The 24,585-nt window shown below is 41.7% G+C and overlaps 3 protein-coding genes across 5 annotated transcripts; 1 reads left to right on the top strand and 2 right to left on the bottom strand.

Annotated features, from left to right (window-relative positions):
* Positions 1-649: 649 nt before the first annotated feature.
* Positions 650-13,690, bottom strand: smyd1a (SET and MYND domain containing 1a). Of its 2 annotated transcripts, XM_027020593.3 has the most exons (10): positions 13,376-13,690; positions 7,695-7,871; positions 6,950-7,163; positions 6,556-6,686; positions 6,040-6,078; positions 5,127-5,322; positions 4,524-4,616; positions 4,159-4,322; positions 1,546-1,714; positions 650-1,148 (listed from the first exon to the last, which is right to left on the bottom strand). In XM_027020593.3, the coding sequence occupies exons 1-10, from the start codon at positions 13,591-13,593 to the stop codon at positions 1,023-1,025; spliced, it is 1,527 nt and encodes a 508-aa protein (XP_026876394.2). In that variant the 5' UTR covers positions 13,594-13,690; the 3' UTR covers positions 650-1,022. The 2 variants fall into 2 exon arrangements, with proteins under 2 accessions (XP_026876394.2, XP_026876395.2); XM_027020594.3 differs by lacking the exon at positions 4,524-4,616.
* Positions 13,691-16,982: 3,292 nt separating this feature from the next.
* spra (sepiapterin reductase a) lies at positions 16,983-19,796 on the bottom strand. Its single transcript, XM_027020582.3, has 3 exons — positions 19,400-19,796; positions 18,802-19,092; positions 16,983-18,488 (listed from the first exon to the last, which is right to left on the bottom strand). Exons 1-3 carry the CDS (start codon positions 19,758-19,760, stop codon positions 18,298-18,300), a joined length of 843 nt encoding a protein of 280 aa, XP_026876383.2. The 5' UTR covers positions 19,761-19,796; the 3' UTR covers positions 16,983-18,297.
* Positions 19,797-20,963: 1,167 nt separating this feature from the next.
* Positions 20,964-23,907, top strand: exosc2 (exosome component 2). 2 transcript variants are annotated; one of them, XM_027020583.3, is made up of 9 exons: positions 20,964-21,123; positions 21,431-21,532; positions 21,619-21,664; positions 21,748-21,837; positions 22,111-22,176; positions 22,285-22,353; positions 22,546-22,722; positions 22,847-22,975; positions 23,132-23,907. In XM_027020583.3, exons 1-9 carry the CDS (start codon positions 20,996-20,998, stop codon positions 23,210-23,212), a joined length of 888 nt encoding a protein of 295 aa, XP_026876384.1. In that variant the 5' UTR covers positions 20,964-20,995; the 3' UTR covers positions 23,213-23,907. The 2 variants fall into 2 exon arrangements, with proteins under 2 accessions (XP_026876384.1, XP_035383202.1); XM_035527309.2 differs by lacking the exons at positions 22,111-22,176; positions 22,285-22,353.
* Positions 23,908-24,585: the final 678 nt, after the last annotated feature.

Genomic DNA, 24,585 nt, shown 5'->3' with positions numbered 1-24,585 from the left:
AATATTGATCTGCTGATAGTCCTTGCTTTAGCTGGCAGTCAAATCCTATGATAAATGTTTTAGAAACATATAGGAAAACCATTTTGCACAGTGCATATTAAGCTATTTTAATATATTACTATTAAGATATTTAATTACTATTAGTAATATATATTTAATATATTATTAATTATATTACAATATATATTAATGATACAAGTAAACTAGTTCAATAAAGTAAATTACATTTTATACTTAAACATTTAGCAAAATTGAATGTCTACACTGTAGGTCTTTAAAAAAATATGAAACACACTCTTTGCTTAGGGAGCGTTAGTTAGGGTTTAGCAGCGCATTCAGACCGGATGACTTGACCATGAATCACTAAAGCACTTCACCACAGTTAAAATTGAATTAAGTATTATTACACCTACATGTGCTATACTTCCCTGTGTTTTACATTGTACATGGTCAATGAATGTTAAAATTATAGCATGATATATGGCTTTTTGTGAACTAGCATTGCATGCCATTTAAACAGTTTTCTGCAAAATCTAATTCAACATAGGCCTACATCACTCATTACAGGACTATTATAGCTTACAACAAAAAGTGAAGAACAAGGAATTACATTTAGTTTCTTAAAATAAGTCTTAAAATCACAAGTATATTGAACAGGAGACATCTTTATTCATAATTCTCACTGGGCAATTTCATGTTTATTTACACAAAAATGTTCCATGTCAGAGTAATTTCCAAACATTAAACATTGGTTTTGTTCCACTTTCAGCAATAAAGCAGGTAATTTAATTTAACACAGACTCCATTAATTACTGCGCTGAGGGCTTTCAACTCCAGTGTGACAGAAATACCAAACTCATCTGATGCAAACAATTGTGTAATGTGGCAAAATACGCAAGAATAAGGCCCACGGAAAAAAGGTCTGCTCTGTCCAATTTACACCACTTGCTTAATTTACGGTGGCTAAAGAAGAGTGAGCAAGCATTCAAAGGTGTGTTTGTTGTGAACACCCCACTGGTTCGTCACTGGACCTTTCCTCTCTGAGAGGCTGAAGGCTTGTTATGGACGGCCACCTCTCGCATGCTGTGGTATACCTTCTCATTCTGCTTGAACATGTGCAGCTCCATCTCTGTCTGAGTGCGCATGCGCTAGGTAAAGACACAGGTATTGTGTTTTACAAGTGCAGTGGTATGTGTGTACTACTGTGTACTGTACCCCTATAATACTGTAATAAACAAAGCATTCTGTCCTAGACAGACACATCAATCTGTTTTCACCAATGGAGTAAATACAAATAAACATAATTAGACCAATTTCATCCCAGTGATTAGCTATTTTAGTTCATTTTTGATACACAATTCAGGCAAGTTATTTTCAAAACGTTTTATGTGCCTTTAATTTGGATAAAACTTTGGCATAATTAGGGATATTCATGAAGTTCCATTCATGGAACTGTAAAAACAAACCTAATCTAACAATTTTTGTTATATTTTCAACATAAAAAAAAATGTGCGTGAACAATAATTTTTAATGCTGATGTTTTACCTCTAGATCCTTTGTGATTGGGTGGTGAGGTCCATGAGTAATCAAGAGGATTGCATAAGCTTTACAGATCATGCCATGGCCCACTTCGATCAAACCAGCATGCCAGTTTGTCACACCTGCCCTCATAGTGGCCATGCCCAGAAGGGCATTGTTTGGGGGATAGAGCTTCCTGATGGAGGGCAGGAAGAAAATCAGTGTTTGTGAGATGCAGTTTACATACCAGTAAAAATGGCTGTATTTTATCAGTTACTGAATTCTCTCAGTTACTACTTTAAAGACAAGACTTAATATATGCTTTTGTGCATTTGCACTTTGAAATACTTGTTAAAGTTCTTGTTGACATATTTATAGGTTCAGGTCAACTAAACTGTTGACATTTACAGCTACAGCTACTGTTATTTTACATGTGCGTTATATATAAAATGTACTTACTTACTACCCATTCCAAAGCTAACCATTCCAAAGATTACTGCATAGACCTACAGTGAAGGGGTTTACATGTAGACCTACAGTGAAGGGGCATGCTTATGCATAGCCCTACAGTGAAGGGGCTTACATGTAGACCTACAGTGAAGGGGCATGCTTATGCATAGCCCTACAGTGAAGGGGCTTACATGTAGACCTACAGTGAAGGGGCATGCTTACGCATAGCCCTACAGTGAAGGGGCTTACATGTAGACCTACAGTGAAGGGGCATGCTTACGCATAGCCCTACAGTGAAGGGGCTTACATGTAGACCTACAGTGAAGGGGCATGCTTACGCATAGCCCTACAGTGAAGGGGCTTGCATGTAGACCTACAGTGAAGGGGCATGCTTACGCATAGCCCTACAGTGAAGGGGCTTGCATGTAGACCTACAGTGAAGGGGCATGCTTACGCATAGATCTACAGTGAAGGGGCTTGCATGTAGACCTACAGTGAAGGGGCATGCTTACGCATAGCCCTACAGTGAAGGGGCTTGCATGTAGACCTACAGTGAAGGGGCATGCTTACGCATAGCCCTACAGTGAAGGGGCTTGCATGTAGACCTACAGTGAAGGGGCATGCTTACGAATAGCCCTACAGTGAAGGGGCTTGCATGTAGACCTACAGTGAAGGGGCATGCTTACGCATAGCCCTACAGTGAAGGGGCTTGCATGTAGACCTACAGTGAAGGGGCATGCTTACGCATAGCCCTACAGTGAAGGGGCTTACATGTAGACCTACAGTGAAGGGGCATGCTTACGCATAGCCCTACAGTGAAGGGGCTTACATGTAGACCTACAGTGAAGGGGCATGCTTACGCATAGCCCTACAGTGAAGGGGCTTACATGTAGACCTACAGTGAAGGGGCATGCTTACGCAAAGCCCTACAGTGAAGGGGCTTACATGTAGACCTACAGTGAAGGGGCATGCTTACGCATAGCCCTACAGTGAAGGGGCTTACATGTAGACCTACAGTGAAGGGGCATGCTTACGCATAGCCCTACAGTGAAGGGGCTTACACGTAGACCTACAGTGAAGGGGCATGCTTACGCATAGCCCTACAGTGAAGGGGCTTACACGTAGACCTACAGTGAAGTGGCATGCTTACGCATAGCCCTACAGTGAAGGGGCTTACACGTAGACCTACAGTGAAGGGGCATGCTTACGCATAGCCCTACAGTGAAGGGGCTTACACGTAGACCTACAGTGAAGGGGCATGCTTACGCATAGACCTACAGTGAAGGGGCATGCTTATGCATAGCCCTACAGTGAAGGGGCTTACATGTAGACCTACAGTGAAGGGGCTTACACGTAGACCTACAGTGAAGGGGCATGCTTATGCATAGCCCTACAGTGAAGGGGCTTACATGTAGACCTACAGTGAAGGGGCATGCTTATGCATAGCCCTACAGTGAAGGGGCTTACATGTAGACCTACAGTGAAGGGGCATGCTTACGCATAGCCCTACAGTGAAGGGGCTTACATGTAGACCTACAGTGAAGGGGCTTACACGTAGACCTACAGTGAAGGGGCATGCTTATGCATAGCCCTACAGTGAAGGGGCTTACACGTAGACCTACAGTGAAGGGGCATGCTTATGCATAGCCCTACAGTGAAGGGGCTTACATGTAGACCTACAGTGAAGGGGCATGCTTATGCATAGCCCTACAGTGAAGGGGCTTACACGTAGACCTACAGTGAAGGGGCATGCTTACGCATAGACCTACAGTGAAGGGGCATGCTTATGCATAGCCCTACAGTGAAGGGGCTTACATGTAGACCTACAGTGAAGGGGCTTACACGTAGACCTACAGTGAAGGGGCATGCTTATGCATAGCCCTACAGTGAAAGGGCTTACATGTAGACCTACAGTGAAGGGGCATGCTTACGCATAGCCCTACAGTGAAGGGGCTTACATGTAGACCTACAGTGAAGGGGCTTACACGTAGACCTACAGTGAAGGGGCATGCTTATGCATAGCCCTACAGTGAAGGGGCTTACATGTAGACCTACAGTGAAGGGGCATGCTTATGCATAGCCCTACAGTGAAGGGGCTTACATGTAGACCTACAGTGAAGGGGCATGCTTACGCATAGCCCTACAGTGAAGGGGCTTACATGTAGACCTACAGTGAAGGGGCATGCTTACGCGTAGCCATCCACCATCCTGCGTGCGTATTCCGCAGCCTCCTGGAACTGCTGCTGGAAGGAGAGTACCTCACTGATCATCCTGAGCACACGCAGCACATAGAGGTGAGTATCCGCCAGCAGAAGCTCCTGCTTCTCCAAACACTCGCGGCAGATCTGAACCACCTGTACCAGAGACACGTGGCAAAAACCTTAAACTAAAAACACAAAAAACTTGTCAGCCAAAATGTATCTTATCCGTACATATGAGCTGCCTATAAGATGAATAAATCTTTAAATTCCAACATTTTGTCTTGCTCAGCTTTTGACCTCTTCTGATGCCAAGCAGCATTCTTCCATAGGTATATATTTGATCTGAGGGTGTACCTCATGAAAGTTTCTCTCTGTGTGGGCTTGCTCTATCTTGGACAGTGCCTGCAGACTAAAGTTTGCCACCTGTTTCACCAGGTCAACAGAGGGCTGAGGAAGCAGTAGAGGCAGTGACATGCAATTAGCGTGACAGATCAAAATGCTGTCAAATTTTAGTAACATCCATTTGGACTGTCAATTCTTAACAATAATTACCCTTTCACTATACATATGTATAATTCAAAAACTACTACATAGTTTTTTGCTATATAATGAAATTGTAAAAATTTCTTAGTATAACTGTCAACTAAATACAGTGATACCATTGTAAATCATCTTAGTTCATTTACATTATTGGCTATACTAAAGTGCTTTTAATGTCAGAAACTCAACTGGGCATTCTTATCATTTTCCCTCGCAGGCTTTAATAGCCACGCCTAGCAATAATCCATCACTCCTTCTCTGAGATTTGGCAGTCACAACTGTGTGAGATGTTGCTCATCTCACTTGACAGGCAGAATCAGGACACTGTTGTTTTGTACAGGTCACATATAAATTCCTCCGTCGCAACATTCCTTTTTAACGGGCACAGTACAGACGCGCTATTGGCCGAGGACGCACTTTTTTGCCACCAATCTCTTGGGTGCCCATCATGAGGTCATCCTTGATGCCATGGCTGCAGTGTTCGCACTCGCAGTCAAAATAGTACTGCTTTTTCAACAGCTGCTTCCGCTCTGTGGACAGGTTCAGGAAGTCCACGTAGCTGACCGTCAGCTCCTCGCCCTCCAGGATCGTTCCCAGGGCCCGCAGCTCAATCCTGGTATTCAAATGAAAAGGAAAATTCCTCATGTGAGTCAGTTAGATGAGGAGGAAGTGAAAGCTAGGAAAGAAGCAATAGTGGACATTAACGCCAACCACTGTTGGTTAACGTAGTCCTTGGCTTTTTAGTTCATATGTTTTTATGAGTATCTGTGTTCAGATGTGTGGTTTAAGAATGCTAGGGACAAAATCTGAAGGGAAGTACGGGGACAAGTACAAATAAATCTTTATGGTGGTCTAGACATAGTTAACTCATTCAGAGTTTCATTTTGTCTCACATTGTTCAATGTGATGTAACTTGGTTTTACTAACAGGCCACATCCATGCTTCACAAATGTAACAAGACATTGAAGATTCTAGTTAATCCATACACATATTTCTAAATATTTGCAATGACTTAGTAAAAGCAAACTAGTAGTAGTTGCCGTGCACATGCACAGTCCAAAGTCAAATAAAAAGGGCAGGACATTTAATTATCTTATTACCTACTCACATACATCCTTTTAAGCTAAACTGATGAATCCCTTGCATGGTTTGACTGATAAAATACTCCGCAACACACTAGCCATTCACTTTAGAAGTATCAACACTGATTTTCTATTTTTTGGATAAAATTTTAAATAATCAGTTAGGGGGAAGAACCAGAAGAACCTTTGCCATCAGGAACAGATGTGAGTTGTTAAGGTTAAAGGTTAGTTTATGCCCACTAACCCACCTCCTCTGTGAGTGGAAAGCTGTGTCCAGAGCTGTCTGACTGCAAGAGAAGGTAAGGGGGTGGTTCACAGACAAATGCAAAGCAACAAAATGTATTCAGCTTGCTTAACTTGACTGAGCACTGCATCAAAACAACTGATCAACTTCTCTTTAGGTTACGACCACAACCTTCAACATTATCATCATCATCATCATCATCATCATCATCATTCCTACAGAGGAAGACCCTATGTAGCTTTTCTATGTAGACCCAACATAGCTTTTTCTTGTAGATGTTCTATGTAGCTGAGAACCACAGGGAAGGTAAAGGAGAAACAGCAGGATAAGAAATACATTTGAAAGATGAATTATAACAAAATTCAGTGATAAAAACAATAGTAATGATAATTGCTTTCCAGTGATTTCAGTTTGTTTATACACCATTAAAACAATCTGCACAGTTAATTTGTTTCACATTGCTTGACCTGTCAAGAATACAAAGCGCTGCGAAACACGATGAAGAGGCTCCTCCACTCACTTGCCGTGGTTGAGGATGACAGTGCAGTTTGGCCAACAGTCATGGTTGACCAGACAGAGGTTTGGGAAGATGCCCACTCCCACTGCCTGAAGTCCCCTCTGGTCGCTCAGAATGAACGCATTGCAGTTGATCTGACGAGGACAGACAAAGTTGAAACCTCTCTTTTACATGTATCTAATAGGCCTCCATACCATACACATCTGGTTATTAATAATAGTACACTTACTTTTGGATCAAGGCTGTATTGATCTCTTTCAACTGGTTGTATGTATGTTTGCCAGCCTATTGGGTATTGTTGGGTAGGAGGCTTTATTTTTTTGTACTCTCTGCATTTTTTATTTAGAATTGTTAGTTTAGAGTTTAGATTATAGGTGGACAGTGAAGGCATGCTTACCACACCAAAGATATGTGAGATGTACTCGACTCCATACTGCTTGCTGTTGCTTGGCCAGTATTCCAGGAAGTTGTGGACAGCCACCTTGAGTTCTTTTAGGTCTTCTGGGGCCATGTCAGAGATGTGGTCCTCCAGGAGGTCTAGGGTGGTCAACTGATTGTCTGACACCTTTCCTGTGTGTTTCTGTGTGTGCCATAAGATACGGGCCACCAGACTGGGGCATAACGAAGAGAAAGAAGAAAACATTAAAAAAAACTCAGTTTGTTCTGAAGATGGATAAGTATTCTGGATGCTTGAAAATGGAAATGTGAGTAAATGAAGAATTCAAATGATAAGAAAGGTTTTACAAAGCTGATGAATGCTTTGTAATTCCTCAGTTACCTAAGCAGCTGCTGCAACACTCAGTATTGCTTATATATGTACATGTATAATTTAAATTCTATTTTGAACCACAGGATAGATCTCTTCTAAAGTTACATCAGCATTCCATTTCCAGGGCATGAGAGTTCACAGAATGATATTGGACCTCAAGATCATCAGCTCTTGGATAGGGAAACTATTCATTTTGCCGTAGTAAAAATGCAAAACAATATGCCTGTGAAATATAAGTAAGTAGTTTCCAAATCTTTGGAGCAGAAATCCATTACTAGCTTTCCATCCAAGTGGATTCACTCCAGTTTATTTTATAAATTCCAGAGATGTTTATGCACATCATCGAGTGAACATGAGGGCCATTCCCACCCACCGCGTGTTCTCATTGGGCGCCTTTCCAAGCCGCTTGATGGCAGCACACTCCTGCTTGTGTTCCTCCCAGGCGGCACCCTGGCAGGTACGGTCGCAGTAGCAGGCAAACATGCACTGAGCGCAGCGGTGCAGGTTGGCTTGTCTGCAGAAGCAGCTGTGACACACCTGCATGGACAGACTGCAGGAAAGATGGTAACGGGTCAAGTAGTCAAGAAAGGGAAAGGCTGTGGTCAGAGCTGCCTATTTGAATTTGAAGTGTTGGGTTTTTGTGGAAAATGAGTGAAGCAAACATCGTTCAAATGAACAGACAGAAGAGCCACTTTGTGGACTACAGCTGTATGAAATAGATTTATATATCTATCTTACTACATATCTATATTTTTGCATGACAATGTCTCATGTGAACTGATATTCATCTAAATCATTATAACAAATAAAAATATTTTACATTGCTGTAACATACTTTAAAATATTGTTGTCTGATTATGACTTAACTGAGAGCAGGATCACATTTCAGCAGCCATTTGTACAGAATTTCCACAGTTTGCAAACCTTTTCTCAAAATTGTATTTGTGTTTAAAATTAAATGAATGATTTATTTTAATAATAAGCTTTAATTTATAACACTTTTCAAATCAAGGTTTACAAAGTGCTTTATAAAAGGGTTAGCAAAATAGAATGGCTTAGGGGTAGGTGTCGGGGATGGGCCCTCCCTAGTGTCCTGGTTTCTATGGTTTCCTGTTTTGTGTCTTGTGTCTTGTTTAGTTCTCATTAGTGAGCAGCATTTGACTGCTCATTGTTGTTTGATGTCTGGTCCTGTTATACTGTTTCTGCCAAGCTTGCGTTTCCTTTGCCTGATTGTTTTTTCGTGTTCCTCGCCTTGTGCTCTGTCTTTGTTCGCCCCGTTTTATTTTCTTCCTTGTGTCTGTTAATTCTTGTGGATCTGCTCAACTCTGAACCATTCTGTTGACTCCGATTCTGGATTTGCCCTTAATAATTTGTGTTCTTCTCAGTGTTTGCATCTGTCTCATGTTTGCTCCACGTTACATTAGGGTTAAGAAATTAAGATATAACAAAAAATAAAACAAAGAATAATGAAATGGAATATTTTTATTGCACAAAGTTTAACCACACTAATAAACACAATTTCTTCACCTATTCAGATAATCTTCCAATTCCTCTCACTTTTTTATTTAGAGCCTTTGTCTGTAAACACCTGTCAGCCTTAAATAAATATGTCTGCTTGTTTGAGTGGCTTTCTGTTCCCTTTGTGTACTCTCTCCCCTCAAAGACATCACCAACACCATGCAGACCCAATAGGCATTCCCTCTCTTAAAAGAGCGATATTGAACTCTGACCTTGTCCCAGTGTCCTAGTGTTTTCATCCTGGGAAATGTTCAGTTTTCATGACTGCTGGTGCAGAGGATAAAGCATTCTCATGCTTTTGTGAATTTGAATTCATTTCTGGCAGTCATGACATTCGTAAGATAAACATTCATTTGGCTCTATAATGATGTTTTTCAGGCAAATTAGCAGGGAGATGTGCAAATTAGCAGGGAACTATTTATATTCCATCAGTGTAATCCTACAAACCCAAGAAATATTGTGTAAGGTGGTCTCAAACCCAGGTCAGCTGGGTGATGATACCAACAGCCTACTGGGACGTTTAACGTGTTAAGGATGGTGCGGGGACGATGCACGTTAAACAAAACATACGTTTTAATGACAAGCACGACCACACACACACACACACACACACACACACACCCTGACAACCTTCATGATACGACATGAGACCTATATACAGTCATGACAATTACACACAACAAGGATCAGGTGCCCAACACAAGAGGGCGTGGCAATATGGACACGCACGCACACAGACGCGCACATTTGATGGGGGAGGGGCCGTACCATGACAGAGCCCCCCCCTCAAGGGAGCGACTCCTCGTGCGCCAGCCTAGCAGGCTGCGGCCCCAAGACCAACGCCAAAAGGCGACATCGGAGGACCAGACAACCTGCCACGGGCCAGTGCGAGCCGGGTAGTGGGGGGAAGGACAGGGACCAAGACGATGACAGACGCAGGGATGCACACATTAACGGGCACGGGCACAGACACAAAGGGGAACAAAGTGACCGGTACATTTTGCGTAATAGGGACAGGCACATGAACAACACCACACATATTCAATAGCCCGGGGAAGGAACTCCAGCCAGTCCCCCAGTCTTCGGCTGGGTCAAAGACTGACCAGCCTGGCGGGAAGTGTCCCTTGCCAGCCTAAGTAGCGGCGACTGCCTTTTTGCCTGCATGAGGCTTCGGCATAGGTGCATACGCTCTGGAGCGCTTCGCCTCAGGTGGGGGAGTGTATCTGACAACAGTGCCTCCCTGCTAGCCACCCACGTTAGCCTGCTCACACCTGGGCGAAGTGCCCTGGGCGGTGCAGGCTCCTTGCTCTTTGAGCTTTTGGCGTCGCTGTGGGAGGGAAGATCCCTATGAGGGTACTCTTCTACCTCCATTGGAGCTTCCTCCTCACAATCGTAACCCCTATCCGACTGCAGACTGATGTTGCTGCACTCCTCTGTCTCTCCGTAATCTGTGTCTCCCCTATGATCGTCCAGGTAGGGGTCGTAGGACCCAGCAGAGTCCATCTCCGAGTACCAGTCCTCTTGGTCTGGCTGTTCTCTGTAGGACCCTGCACCATCTGATCCCAGACCATACACAGGGCCCCCCAAAAATCAATCAGCGGGTTCCTCCCTCCCGGTAGCTTCATGAAGCGAGGCCAGGATGAGGGAAGGTCTTACTGGTGGAACGTAGGGGTCCACAGAGTCCGACTCCAAGGACTCTGTGGACCCTATAATGATTTCCAGTCCAAGGACTGGAAATCATTATACCAGTCCCGGTTGTCCCCTGGGGTTCTGTATGACTCCCCTGCTTCTGCACCTGCAGTCAGGAGGGTGCCCAAGAACACAGGCGCGTCGGTGCACGTGCTGTGGGAGGGCGTTGACTTCCTTTCCTCCCCTTCTTCATGCCTGGTCGGTGTTTCTGTGATGCTTAACGGGTTAAGGAGGATGTGGGGACAAGGCACGTTAAACAGAACATACATTTTACATTTAGCTGACGCTTTTATCCAAAGCGACTTACAATTAATGAGTGAGTACGAGTTGAGTAATTGAGGGTCTTGCTCAGGGGCCCAACAGTGGCAACTTGGCAGTGGTGGGGCTTGGACCAGCAACCTTCCAATTATAAGTCAAGTACTTTAACCACTGAGCTACCACTGCCCTTTTAATAACAAGCACGACTCAACATGCACACAAACACACTACATGGGTCAAACAACAACAACTTCAACGATACTACATGAGACTTATATACACTTATGACAATTACACACAACAAGGATCAGGTGCACAAGACAAGAGGGCGTGGCAATACGGACACGGACAGACACACACGCACGGACACACATTTGAAGGAGGAGGGGCCATACCGTGACACTACTGGGTGAGCAACCACGCTCTAACAATGGTGGGCCCGTGGGACAAACAGTTAGAGCTTGGGTCAGGTAAAACTAAAGAAAAAACTAAACACTACGCCGAGCGTGGAAAAAAGGGAGAACAAAGGACACCAGATGAAGAAACGGCAACCCCAACGCACTGGGGAAAACTCAAACTAAAACTTCCCAAACAAAACCAGAAAAACCAGAAAACAGGGAGAAATTTGAATGGCTAAGGGAAGCCTCTGGAGAGACAGACTCAAGAGGGAAAACTGGAGAGAGGAGGGGACGTGTGAAAACACGGACACCCTCGCAGCACAGAAGTGAGGTGTAGCACGAGAGCTCACAGACCTCAATACCTTAAGTTACCGGCTAGGAGCTTGGCTCAGAACTTTGGCAAAGACCCAGCACTGAATGACTGGTTCACTGGGCTTATATAAGGTCTAGTCCAACTGTTGGGTGTTAAGCCTGATTAGTGGTGTGGTTGACTCGAGGCCTCCCTCTGGTGGCCGGAAGGGGCCTCGGCCTGGCGCCAACCCTTACACATTGCCCAGAGCCAGTTATGTAATATCATATTTTCAGAGGATACAGTACCATGACGACATTCAGTGCATGCCCTCACTCCCTCATTCTTTCTGGCTTGCTCTCTATCTACCTCTATTTCATTCCTTCTCTTTAAAATCCCTACCCAGTTCCAATGCTGCAGTTATGTATTCTATAATTTCATTCAGCCATAATGGAAAACAGTGTTTCTGTTTACAGATTCTTTAAGTTGAGAGCTCTGTGAGTTAGCTTCTGTACTGCAGAAGCTGCCTACTAGGCAAACCTTCCGTACTTTTTATGGAGGTGAAATGGTAATCCAGTCACATGAGAATGGAATCTCTCTCACTCTTTCGCTGCTATTAACCTTTTACAGTACCTAAAGAAGACCAGTGTTAGAGCAGGGATGTACAACTTGGTCTGTTAAGTTGAATCTGGTGTGATGGAAATCACAAAACTGGTGGTGGCCAGCACTCCATAAACAATTGTGTGTCCCTGAGCAGATATAGTTAGACTTGAATTCACATCACAAATTCACTTGATCATTTCAGTTTAAATACTTTCCTGCTGTTTTTTAGACAGACTCACCTGTTACCAGTTTAACAAATCCAACTAATACAAGAACGCAAAACCAGAGCGTTGTTTTGCTGCCTATGTCTAGTACTAATCTATCTTAATTTATCACAGGTCTTAATTAAAATCAGACTCAATGCTGCAACAGAAGAACAAAAAAAAAACCCAGTTCTTGTCAAGCACCTACTGAAACAGGCAACACTACAAGTTGCCTGATTGGAGCATCTTATGCTGTTTATTTACGTTTCAGCCTAAAAATCCCTGCCTATAGCCAGCTAGACTTTCACTGCAGCCAGGCAACTTATTTAGTCTGATCTGTCATTCACAGACTACAAGAGCAGTGACTGCATCTTCCTGTGCCATGAATCTGTTCTGATGCTCTCCAGTCATTTCCTGCTGCCTGACACTAGCATTAATTTAAACCAAAGGCTATGTACAGCACTTGCTAGTCTACATACCTGTAATGGTTGCCAGCTAGGGTATCGTGTGGTCAGAAATGTGTCCTGAAATCTTTAATCCTTATAGTCAATTACAGTATAACACATGGAAATGAGTGAGTACTACGTTGTAATAACAAGTGATTAAGAATCATTGTAGTTGCAAGTTGTTACAGTGCTAGAATTTTAATATTAAGTGCTAACATGCATAACACCAAAGTGCTCACTGCTATTTGCCCTCTAATAGACGGGATTTTAGGATACCACAACAACTTCCCTGCTGAGAAAGATTTGTCTTGTGTATTCAAGGCCTCTAGTACAGAGAGTGGATGTCTTGGTGTACATAAATCATGATCAAAACAGCCTCTTCAAGAAATTGGATACACTCCAATATGAATTAAAATGGGTACAACTACAATAACTGCATTCTTCTTCAATGCCATGCTGTTTAGACCCATTCCTATACCATGGCTCTCAATCAACTTCCTTCCCTTCAGTTCAAAATTTGATCCTATCACACTCAAAATGCATGATAAACCTGCCTTAACCCAAGGGAAGGCAAATCTTTAGATTGTCCACCTTACACTATTGGCCATTCCCGATAATAGAAGTGCTCAGTCCAAAAACAGTGTGCCCACCTGTCAAAGACCACAGCAGCAAAGCCGGCCTCTGAGAAGACCACTTCACCAGCCAGCATCTCCTTGGTGGTCCGAAGACCGCGGCCTTTCTCTCCAGCCGCGAACACCTCCACAGCGTCCGTTTTCTCCAGGGTCATCTCAGGGAGAAAGGAAGGAAGGCTGCTGGCTGCTGCTGTCGCTGAAGGAGAAACTGCACACAGTGCACACTGACTTTCCATAGAACTTACCTATCCATTACTCCTCCCCCCCTGCCAGTCCAAAATAGACTCACCCCATTATTGCAGAACTGTACCATGTACCCCAGGAAGGGGGTACTGGAGGTTGAAGATAGAGGGAGTGTTCAGGGAGAGGAAGGATGGATGCACAGTAGAGTTTGGAGGAGTGCATGAGTGCATGTCCCACCCTTCTTTGGGAGAAGTTAGACCCAGCCCTGAAAGTATTTTTATCTGGCAGCTGTGTCTGCCTGTCACAGGGGAGACGTAAAAGGGGTTGACAGATGAGGGATTCTCATTTCCCAAACTGTGGCTGCTAACCTAACCACTTTCTGTAAATGTTTGATTATTTGATTATACAGTGTATTCAGTATCTTGACAGGTTGTAGGAAAAGAGATATATGTTTATTTCAACATGTTGGCAGAATTGACGAATCAGTTAGTTATAGATGGTTAATAAATAAATATCATATTGAAGAATTCTTTAAATTGAAAACTTCAGAGTTGTTTGCCAAGGGTAATATATTAGGTCTTCGTCATGAAAAAGCCAAAGGCTTCTGGAAAAATTGCACTGAAAAGATTAAGTATTTTATAATTCTGTCCACTTGAAGCATGAAACACGTGAATCATCTTTAGGCCTCTGTGATAGTAATGTCCTGTGTGCTTTGACTTATAGAATGAGTTTTGGGAATCATGATGGTGTTTATATTTATGTAGCTTTATTCATGGAGTCCGTCATAACATCAGATCCCTTAGCAGACTACAGCACCCAGCAACCCGTTCTTCTCCCTGGCAACAGCTCCACCAATCAGAGTCGCTTAATCAGATCAGCAACACCGGAGTATTGAACTCACCTATACATCATTAGTATCGGTGTATATAAGACTGTTGAGAACAACCACTCACTGAGAAGTATTGCCGTACGTTTTCTGAAAGCATACCGAGTGTTATTTCTTGATTGGATTATTGTGTGCCGTACCTTGACTTTGTTTTTCTGATATTGTATTTTTGTTTGCCCCCTTTTTTGGATATTCTGCCTGGATTGTTTGTGTATGTGCTTCTGGTTTTTTGACTTGGACTGTTGATTCTTTATAATTTGGATTCTCCGATTACATTCTCGTTTGATCATAATTCTGGATTCTTTTACTCTTGGATTAAGAATAAAGGCACCTATTTAATTTCCGTGTCACCACCTAATAGAGTCCATTAGTGTTTAATTTTTGGAAACAGTCGTAAATGTTTCCATAAGCTCACTGAAACAAAAATGTTTACAGTAGAAGTGTGGGAAGAAGGTGTGTTTGTCTCATGTTTGACCAGATGCTATCCAGAGGCTCAGAAAGACTGGGGCTGATCAAAGAGGTGCGACATCTTGCAATATCTGTAGTCTGTGGTCACAGGCAAGACAACAAAACGTATCTGAAGTGTCTCAGTGTGAACTCCAACACATGCGGTACAGAAAGTAACTTGTGGCCGCTGTAGGAAAGTTTTCTACTTCAGAGTTTCATGAATCACCACAATAAAATCCAACTCCTACTTAATTTAATAAACCTTTTATGTTGATTTCATTATGTAGTTGGTTTTTTTTGTTGTTTTTTTTTTTTTACCATATATAAACTTTGACTGTATGATACGTTCATAAGCGTTACTGTCATTTTAATACTGAATAGTCCATTATGCACCAAGTTGTTTGAAATTAGTTTAATATATCATTTAAGAAACACTCTGAAACTCTAATGTATCCTGGCCTATTTTGGAGGTGCTGGCACTATAAGATGAAGTTTGTATACAACTACCACAGAATGCTAAAACTGTAATAAAAATCAAAGAAATGTTTGAGCATTTCCTTTTAACTCTAGAAAAAGCTTAAATTGCATTGGTTTTAACTTAACACATGTGAAATCTATGTAGCCCTTTGAAGAATATTTCAAAGTAAAGAGATAGACCTTGGTTACTAACACACTGCTCAAGAAATTAAAGGAATAATTTTTTCCTCAAAAAAAAATAAGGGAAAAGTTAAGGGAATAAATTAAATCATCACAATGTAACAGCCAGTCAATAAAACTTCAAAGACATCAGTCTGTCCAGTTAGCAAGCTTAAGCAATTGTGAATCAATTGCACCAGTTTTGGTGCAAATGAAAGTGACAACAGATGCACTGGTGTGGCAACAGCAAGAAAACCCCCAAAAGCGAATGGTTTTGCAGGCATTGTCCACAGACAACTACTCTCTTCTTATCCCTCCTGAGCAGTTCTTCTCTACACTACTGCATTTTTGCATTTCGCTAGTTTCCTTGTCACTACTGGTAACATGAGGCGATACCTGCAGCCCATTCAGGTTGCACAGCTAGTCCATCTCCTCCAGGATGGATCCATGTGTGCTTTGCAAGGTTTGCTGTGTCTCCCAGCAAAGTCTCAAGAGCACTGAGAAGACAACAGGGCACGGGCCATTACACAAGGAGAGCTGGACAGAGCCATAGAACGGCATCAACCCAGCAGCAGGACCAGTATCTACTCCTTTGTGTGATGAGGAACAGGAGTAGCACTGCCAGAGCCTTACAAAATTACTTCCAAGGTACTCGTGTGCATGTTTCTAACCAAGCTCTGAGAAACAGACTCCTTGAGGGTGGCCTGAGAGCCTGACATCCTCTAGTGGGACCTGTGCTCACAGCCCAGCACCATGCAGCTTAACTGGCATTCACCAGGGAACACCAGAATTGACAGGTCTGCCACAGGCACCCCATTCTCTTCACAGATGAGACCAGGTTCACGCTGAGCACATGTGACACATGTGAAAGACGCAATGGTGAACATTGCTGCCTGCAACATCAACCAGCATGACCAGTTTGGCGGTGGGTCGGTGATGGTCTGGGGAGGCATATCCTTGGAGGATCGCACAAACCTCCACATAATAGCTAACAATACTGCTGTTAGATACCAGGATGAAATTCTAACAGCAAGTCTGGCCTCATGTGGCTGGAGTGTGTAGGCAGTTACAGGATGATGAAGGCACTGACGCCATTGACTGCCCCTCACCTTCCTCAGCCATGAATCCAACTGAGAACCTCTGGGACATCATATATCAGTGCACCCAATGCCATCAGGTAGCACCACAGACTGTTCATGAGCTCACTGATCCAGGTCCAGGAGGTGATCCACTGTCATCAGGAGCATCCCTTAATTGTTTTGAGCAGTGTATGTATTGGTAAATGAAAGCTTATGTCCATTTCATTTCTAAGGGGAATGGAAGTAAATAAGTAATTATTGAATTGAGAAGGATGGGGACCATGGCCTGAAAATAAAACACTGTGATTCTAACACCAGAAACAATATTTTCAAACAGCATTTTCCTTGAGATGTCAGTGTCATTTATAAACATTAATTTCAGTTACAATGAAAGTGATGGATAAACAATAAATCTTTATTCTGGAGGATAGTTTGAATAAAAATATAATTGGGATACAGTACATGAAGAACCATTTAAAAACTAGTTACAATTATATTAACTACAAATACATATAATAACTTCAATTATATGCCATCTATATAAGATTACATTAACAGATTTGAAACAAAGCCTGACATTAAAACTCCATAAAAGTAATACCGTAGTGGTTAGCCTACAACAACAGTATGAAATCTACATACAATCATCTAGGGATAAGAAACTTGTAACCTCGTACCTGGAATGAACTGTTTGGCCCACATTTTATTATACTCTCAGTGTCTAATATACATCCCATATAACCTAAAGCCATGCCCATCAAACTGCCATATCTATTTTTTATTCCATTATATGTAGATTATAACCCATGTGTCTTTTCACTTGCATTGCATTTAGAAGTCAGCTGCACCAGAGCATTGTTTACTGTGGAAGATGGCTCTTACTGGCGTCACTGTTGATTGATCTGTTTTTGACCAAATAACTGCTGCTATTTATTTGGTATGGCAGCCTATTGCTGATATAAAGAAGATACAGCTCATAGAATGACTGCTGGCCTTTCGGCAATAAATTAAAAGCAATGCAAAATAATAAGAATAAGGCTCATGATTATCAGTAACATATATGTAAAATAATGTTTAAAAATCTGCTGGCTTGTAATATGCAACATTTCTAGATGAAATATTAGGCCTCACAATTATTTTACTTAGTTGATGCTGTGCAAAATACATCCACTGATTTAAGAACATCAGTGACAACATTTATAAGGCATTAAATTAAGGTACAATTTTCAAAGTGCTCCAGTTGGTAATTGGTAATGCTCTTGTAACATAAAAATAGAAGAGACAATGAAGTGAACTTCAGTGGAATTCAGATAAGGTTAAATTATACATATACAATTAAGCCAATTACATAATTTTGAATATAAAAGTTAAACTTCATGAATACTAGAGATGCACTGCTGTAATCTTTTCACTGATATGAGACCAATACTACATCACAGTATTGACTCTTTGTTTATTCCTACATCATAAATATATATATATATAAAAAGACTATGATGTTCCACCTGGTCAGTGTCATCACACTGATGAACTATTCCACTTCAAAATAGCCATGAGTTGAAATGGACACAACAAAAAGGTATCAGTATCGCTGATATCAATTAACTAAACTGTATTAGCACCAATGAACTAAATTGTACTAGCATCAGTAAACTAAACTATACTAGAACTGACAATTTCTGCTATCAGTATTTATGCTTTTCTGTTACTCACACATCATAAACATCTAGATGGGCTCCAGAGGGGTAGTTGTCCTCCAGCAAGACCTTCAACAGTTTGCCAGCAGACTCCTCGCAGGTGAGCACATGGCCTTCAGAATGCATAGCTGAGATAGACTCCTTCACAGTGGCATCAGCCGTGAATGTCCTGGCCTGCAGAAGCATATCTGTGTCTAGAGGGCCTGGAAAATATGAGATTAATGTAAACCAAGGCACTGCTGGACCTACTGTTCAGACCTACTGCACAGAAGATAGGCCTATGTGATGAACACTATGACTCGTGATTAACACGGAGTTTTTTTGTTTGTTTGTTTGTTTGTTGTTTTGTTTTGTTTTTACATTTATTTTATTATATACAAGTTAGAACTAAACAGCGTCCACTATGAACGTCCTTGCTTTAAGAGTCAAATATCCGATTCTGGTCACCTCATTTCATTGCAAATACTGATTTTTTATAGACGTACTGTGTCAGTGTCAGGTGTTTTCTATCTTTACCTGGTGCGTAGTTTAGAACCCTGAGGTCCGGCTCTTCCTCAGCCAAGACCCGGAATATCATATCGCGCGCAGCTTTCCCACTGCAGTATAGGACCCAGGAGGAAAATGGCTTTACAGCACATAACGAACTGATGTTGACTATGCAGCGCCGTATGCCGATGCGATGTGGAAAGGCCCCGAGTATCCCCGCAGTCAAACACAAAGCCGAGCTCACGTTGAATGACAAATAGGAATCCACGTCGTCCATGTTCGTGAAACTTCGTGCGTACCGAGATACATCGCCAAGTGAAGCTGAATGATGTCAAATGTAGACGATTTAAAAGATACATTAGCTAACTTAACCTATTTGTTTACATGGTAATGGAATGGCCTAACCGACTCTTTACGTCAATAATATTTGTGTTTTCTCTAATTATAGCCATAAATTATAATATTATGACGATTTAAAGTATATAACGTAAATAAATGGGCTACACTCAACCAATAATTTGAAACTGGCCTAAAACACAGCTAACGTTAAGACAGCTAGCGTTAAGTAGATTACCACAGAACTCGTCTACATTCTCTGAACATTGTACTTGACATTTAAATTGGTCACCTGCGTTGTTGAAAAGGAGTAGACGGTCGATCCCAGAGCATGAGGTCTCTTTGGCCTGTCGTACAACGCTCTCCACTCCTTCTTTGTGGCTCAGGTCTGCCACCACACAGCGAATTTGCAAGCCGGCTGTGCCAGCTTCGGACGAGACCAAATCCGCCTGCAGTTGCTGAAGCTTATCTCCAGATCTTGCAACAAGTAGGAGCACTGACCCAGGTTTTAAGAGCCCCGCTATTTCTCTAGCCAAGCTCCGACCCAAACCTTTTGAGGCCCCGGTTATAATGCAAAGGGCTGTGCCGAAGTCTGTCGCCTTTGGCGATGACATGTTCGAATTGGCTTTAGTTTCCATGCTGGCCGACTGCATAACTCGGAGGGTTTCGTTATACGCGTATTGACTCTTTGCCCAATTTTCAACGTCAAATAATCTACGTCACACTTCACGAACCTTGTCCAATGATCTTCCGTCACACCCCCGGAGACCAGGCAATCAATTACAAGCAGAAAAATCCGAATAAAAAATCGGGTATATAAACCTTTCACGTGCTATAGATTACTTTTAATAAGGTTTTTGTTTGTTTGTTTGTTTGTTTTTGTTGTTGTTTTTGTTATTGTTTATTTATCTTTTACATAGGATAAATGTCAGCGTCTAGCATGCCTATGTGCACCATACAGTACTACAGTAGCCTACTGTATAATTAACTGCCTACGTTTCATATAACTAAGTATCCCGCTAATCAAACGTGACTGCATTTACAGAATTTGCCGTCGCCTCTGCTATCTTACAGAACTGGACTGTAGCTGATCCCCAAAGTCAGTACTTCTTGTGGCTTAAGGCAGCTTTTCAGGTTATGGCCAAAGGTGATGGCCAGATAAAACGAACATCAGTATCTGTGAAAATTAATCATTCCCAACCGATATCATACCGTAGTGGAAACCTTACTGCATCACCACGTCATATGGTACAAAATAAAACACAACGAAAAGTTTAATTAATTGTAAATTCAGACGAATACATTTTACATTTCAGTAAATGATATATTGCTTCAATGTATACAACAGACGTGTGTCACAAAAAGTTAAATCATTTTTGTCTGAAGTTCAAAAAACAGAATTACGTAATTCATACTTCACCAGGGGCAAGTTTCGAAGTGAAGTATGCAATATTCATATAATTGCATTCATATTTGCTGGCTTTGTTGTCACAGTTACATTCAGAAACATGAAAAACGCAGTAACAAGAAGTTGAGATTACAACAGGTAGGCTAGATGTTTTTAGGCACACAGCTGCCTTTACAGGAGTGACCACACCTAAATGCCGTAAATGTAAATGTAAATGTGACCACATGCATTAGACAAAGGCACGTGAGGAGATAGATGCATTGATTAAAGCTAAACTGGGGGACATCGTGTGTGAAAGGACCAAAACAAGCTAAACTGGAGGTGCAGATGTTTCGAGTGAAAAACTACAAGTAAAGGCTGCATCAAGTCAAGCGACTGAACGAAAAAGAAAACAGCAGGTGGCAGTAATATCAAATAGATGTCAGTATATCAACGAAGAAGAACTCGAACTTGAAAAAAATTCACAGGGGGTAAGCAAGCATGGCTGTGGACATGAGATTACCTACCGTCCGGAAACAAATATCTCTGGCAGGTTCTAATTCTAATGCGGATGGTAAACATTTGGTTGTTCCTGGAGATGTAATCACATCCGACACAGGGTTCATGAGGTAATTATGTATTACCTGCATTCGCCGACTGTCAAGAGGCAATGATCATCATTGTTAGCCTGTTAGCCGACTGGTATTTATATTTGTCTGTTTGTTTGCTGAGCATAACCATTATCAAGTAGTACTTAAATAAAAAAAAGTAAAAAAACAAAAACAAAAAACGAAATAAAACCTACGTTATGAGGGTCTCTTCCATTGTAACTAGGTTTTCCTCTCGTTTCTTTTATCTATTCTACCTGCCGCCTTTGAACGTGTCACAAACTCTGTTAAATCATTTACCACAACGTCTTGTTATTTCGTTTTGCAGGGGTCACGGAACCTATATGGATGACGAGAAGCTAACAGCTTCAGTGGCTGGGGAGGTTGAACGAGTCAACAAGCTAATCTGTGTGAGACCGCTAAAAACAAGGTGGGCAATCTCGCCACCCCATGTTATTTGAAAAAAAGTAAGTTAGACTTTAGAGCTGTTTCCTTTACTATTTTTTTTCTTTTCAGGTATAATGGTGAAGTTGGTGATGTGATAGTTGGTAGGATCACAGAGGTTGGTGAAATGGGTTTTTGATAAAATAAATATTTACTATGTTGGAGGCACCACACCTTGATAAGAATCCCCCTGTGATGTAGGTGCAGCAGAAACGTTGGAAAGTGGAGACCAATTCTCGATTGGATTCTGTATTGCTTCTGTCCTCAGTCAACCTTCCAGGAGGAGAGTTGGTAAGCAGAAGCATCCTGCATCATATTAAAGCTGCTGTAAGGGATGTATTTAAATACACTTCAGCTTTATCTTATTTTAGCAATAGTTTCTTTGAGGGGAATATAAATCCGGGTGGGGGTGGGCAGGGACTCCACAGGTGGCTAAGTCTGGTGGAACATGGCAGAACTGTAAAATCGATTATAGTTTTAATAAGCCATCTTGTTCTAGCTCAGAGGTTACTAAGCGTTTTGAGCTGTAATACTCCACAGTTGTAACCTTTAATCTTGTGTCAGAGGAGGCGATCTGCTGAGGATGAGCTTACCATGAGAGACTATCTTCAAGAGGGAGACCTGATAAGTGTATCCTGATAGATACCGAGTTGTCCTTATGTGAATCTGCTTCAATTCCCAGTTTCACTGTTAGCATATTGCTCCTTATTGTGTAAGGATTTCCTTGACTTATTAAAGGCAGAGGTACAGTCTGTATTTTCAGATGGTGCGCTCTCCCTTCACACACGCAGCTTGAAGTATGGCAAGGTATGAACAACACCTTATGGTTTCCATTTAGCTTGACAGACAATCAGGACTCGGTATAGAACATGCAGAATACAATACTTTCCATGTCTGGTATTCAAGGGTCTTTTCCCAATCCTCAGCATTAAATCAACCTAAATGAGCATCGCATGAACAAAATAGATTTATTTTTCTTTGTATTTGTTTTTCTCATAGCTTGGACAGGGTGTATTGGTGCAAGTGTCACCCTCTCTTGTGAAACGTCAAAAAACCCATTTCCACAATCTGCCATGTGGGGCTTCCATAATTCTTGGCAACAATGGCTTCCTTTGGCTGTACCCTACACCAGGGCAGCAAGATGAAGAGGAAGGAGGGTACTACACAAGCCTGGAGGTGAGGAAAATATCAGACACAAAAGCATGGCTGTACTGAGTCAATGTGTTAACATTTCAGCTTGTATTGCAGTGTGCATTTTGGCACAGACTTTCCAGTGATGATTTTTCTTGTTTTGGTTCAGCTTGTTCCTCTATCAGATCGAGAGGTCATTTCTAGGCTGAGGAATTGCTTATTGGCCCTGGCAGCTCACAAAGTGCTACTCTATGACACCAGTGTGCTTTATTGCTATGAATCCTCCCTCTTATACCAGGTACCCTCTGACTATACTACTAGTGGCTTTCAGTTTCAGATAATCTGATGATCTGCTTGAATCTTCTTAAAAAAAAAAAGCCATGTAGCCATGTAGAGAATAATGCGTCCTTGTCTGCATCCTAAGTATCCTAGTATCTTTCTGTCCTTTTTGTAGATCAAGGACATCTTGAAACCGGAGACCATGGATGAAATTGTAATGGTGACAAGGCAACGACTGCTTGACCAAGAAGGCTAGAATGTCAGTGACCAACAACGTGAAGCACCAGGGCTACTCATCATAGCTATACCTTTCCTTTCTCTTGGTTTAAAACAGAAACCGCATAAAGTAGTTTGTACAAGGCAATACTCAACACTTTTATGCTTGGCTATGGAGGAACATCACATCTTTACTGAAATCTTGTCCTGGTCACCTACTCTTAGAGTCAACTATGTGGTTCATCACTGCCTTAGTCTTCTCTAGAAGGTAAAAGTAGAACAGATTCTTCACATTCTGGAAGATCTTCAAAGAACTTTCTCCCAGGCCACACATTCCTTATGCCCCTGGACCTTCTCCTGAAGAGTTTATAGGTGCTCAGTGTTGAGGTTGGAATGCCGCCCTTGGAATTGTACCTTTACATTATTTTGGATGCGTGTCTGAGCAGCAGACATGGCTTACCTAAAACAATTAGGCAAAGATAATGGTTACACATGTATTTTTATAGATTAAATGAAATGTGTTCATTACTGGGAGTTTTTCATGTTTTGACGTGTTATACTGAATTGATGCTAGGATCAGTAACCATTTATGAACTTTGAATTCAAGCTTATATTTAGCTGTGTGAACCCCCTGTACATTTGTAAACTGTTTTGATGCTTTGAAACGTTTTGTATGAACAAGCATTGTTTTGTATCTTTGTTCAGTAAAATAGAGTGCATTTGGCACACAGTGAATGACTTGGTGCAGTGTACGGGATATTGCGCAAATTAAGCCTTGCTGCAGTAAATATGGGCACCTTAGAATAATAACTACACACGACATACGTTTCAGTGGCTGAGATGTTACCACAAGGAGGCAGTGTTCAAGTACATTTCCGGTTCTTCGTACGCGTTGCCCTCTTGTGGTAAACACAAATTCAGACTCACACAACTTATTTAAATCATTATGTATTATATGTAAATAATAGTATCATATCTACATAATAGTCCGTGTAGTCCAATTATGTCCATGATTGTCCTTAAAGTGTGTAGTTTGGTGTATTAGTTCTAGACATTGATGATTTGTCCAATACAACATAATGTAATGTTAAGAGCATTCACTGATTTCTTGGAGCACGAAAAGAGCAGTGCTCCATTCTACCGGCTCTCTGCATTGCCAGATAGCTAGATAAACACAAAGAAAGACCCATTTTCCAGACAAACAGTCTTGTATTTAATTACAATGCCAAGGCGCATTAGCTTAGTCACTGGAATTTCAATTCTTTGTAGTTCAGGGCTAGGGAAAAGTCTGTAATATTTCGTTGTTATAAGAACAAATTGCTCCTTTCAAGTACATCACCTTCGAGGAAAGAGCAGGCTTCTTTAATGTGGACAATTTAAAAAATTTTTATTTATTTATTTATTTATTTATTT

This window comes from Electrophorus electricus, chromosome 8, assembly GCF_041902795.1.
Source record: "Electrophorus electricus isolate QZ-2024a chromosome 8, ASM4190279v1, whole genome shotgun sequence".
NCBI lineage: Eukaryota > Metazoa > Chordata > Actinopteri > Gymnotiformes > Gymnotidae > Electrophorus > Electrophorus electricus.
The sequence above is the reverse complement of the archived record's forward strand: the minus strand, read 5'-3'. Positions and strand labels throughout refer to the sequence as shown.

Bases quoted from the DNA above. Each gene is read 5' to 3' on its own strand.
- smyd1a (XM_027020593.3), bottom strand. From the start codon at position 13,593: ATGGAAAGTCAGTGTGCACTGTGTGCAGTTTCTCCTTCAGCGACAGCA. The intron at 6,687-6,949 runs GTAAGCATGCCT...TGTCCTCGTCAG, and splicing joins TCTCACATATCTTTGGTGTG to ATCAACTGCAATGCGTTCAT. The intron at 1,149-1,545 runs GTAAAACATCAG...GTCTTTACCTAG, and splicing joins CAATCACAAAGGATCTAGAG to CGCATGCGCACTCAGACAGA.
- spra (XM_027020582.3), bottom strand. From the start codon at position 19,760: ATGCAGTCGGCCAGCATGGAAACTAAAGCCAATTCGAACATGTCATCG. The intron at 19,093-19,399 runs GTGACCAATTTA...GACATCATTCAG, and splicing joins ACTCCTTTTCAACAACGCAG to CTTCACTTGGCGATGTATCT. The intron at 18,489-18,801 runs GTAAAGATAGAA...CATATTTTCCAG, and splicing joins GGTTCTAAACTACGCACCAG to GCCCTCTAGACACAGATATG.
- exosc2 (XM_027020583.3), top strand. From the start codon at position 20,996: ATGGCTGTGGACATGAGATTACCTACCGTCCGGAAACAAATATCTCTG. The intron at 21,124-21,430 runs GTAATTATGTAT...TTCGTTTTGCAG, and splicing joins TCCGACACAGGGTTCATGAG to GGGTCACGGAACCTATATGG. The intron at 21,838-22,110 runs GTAAGCAGAAGC...ATCTTGTGTCAG, and splicing joins ACCTTCCAGGAGGAGAGTTG to AGGAGGCGATCTGCTGAGGA.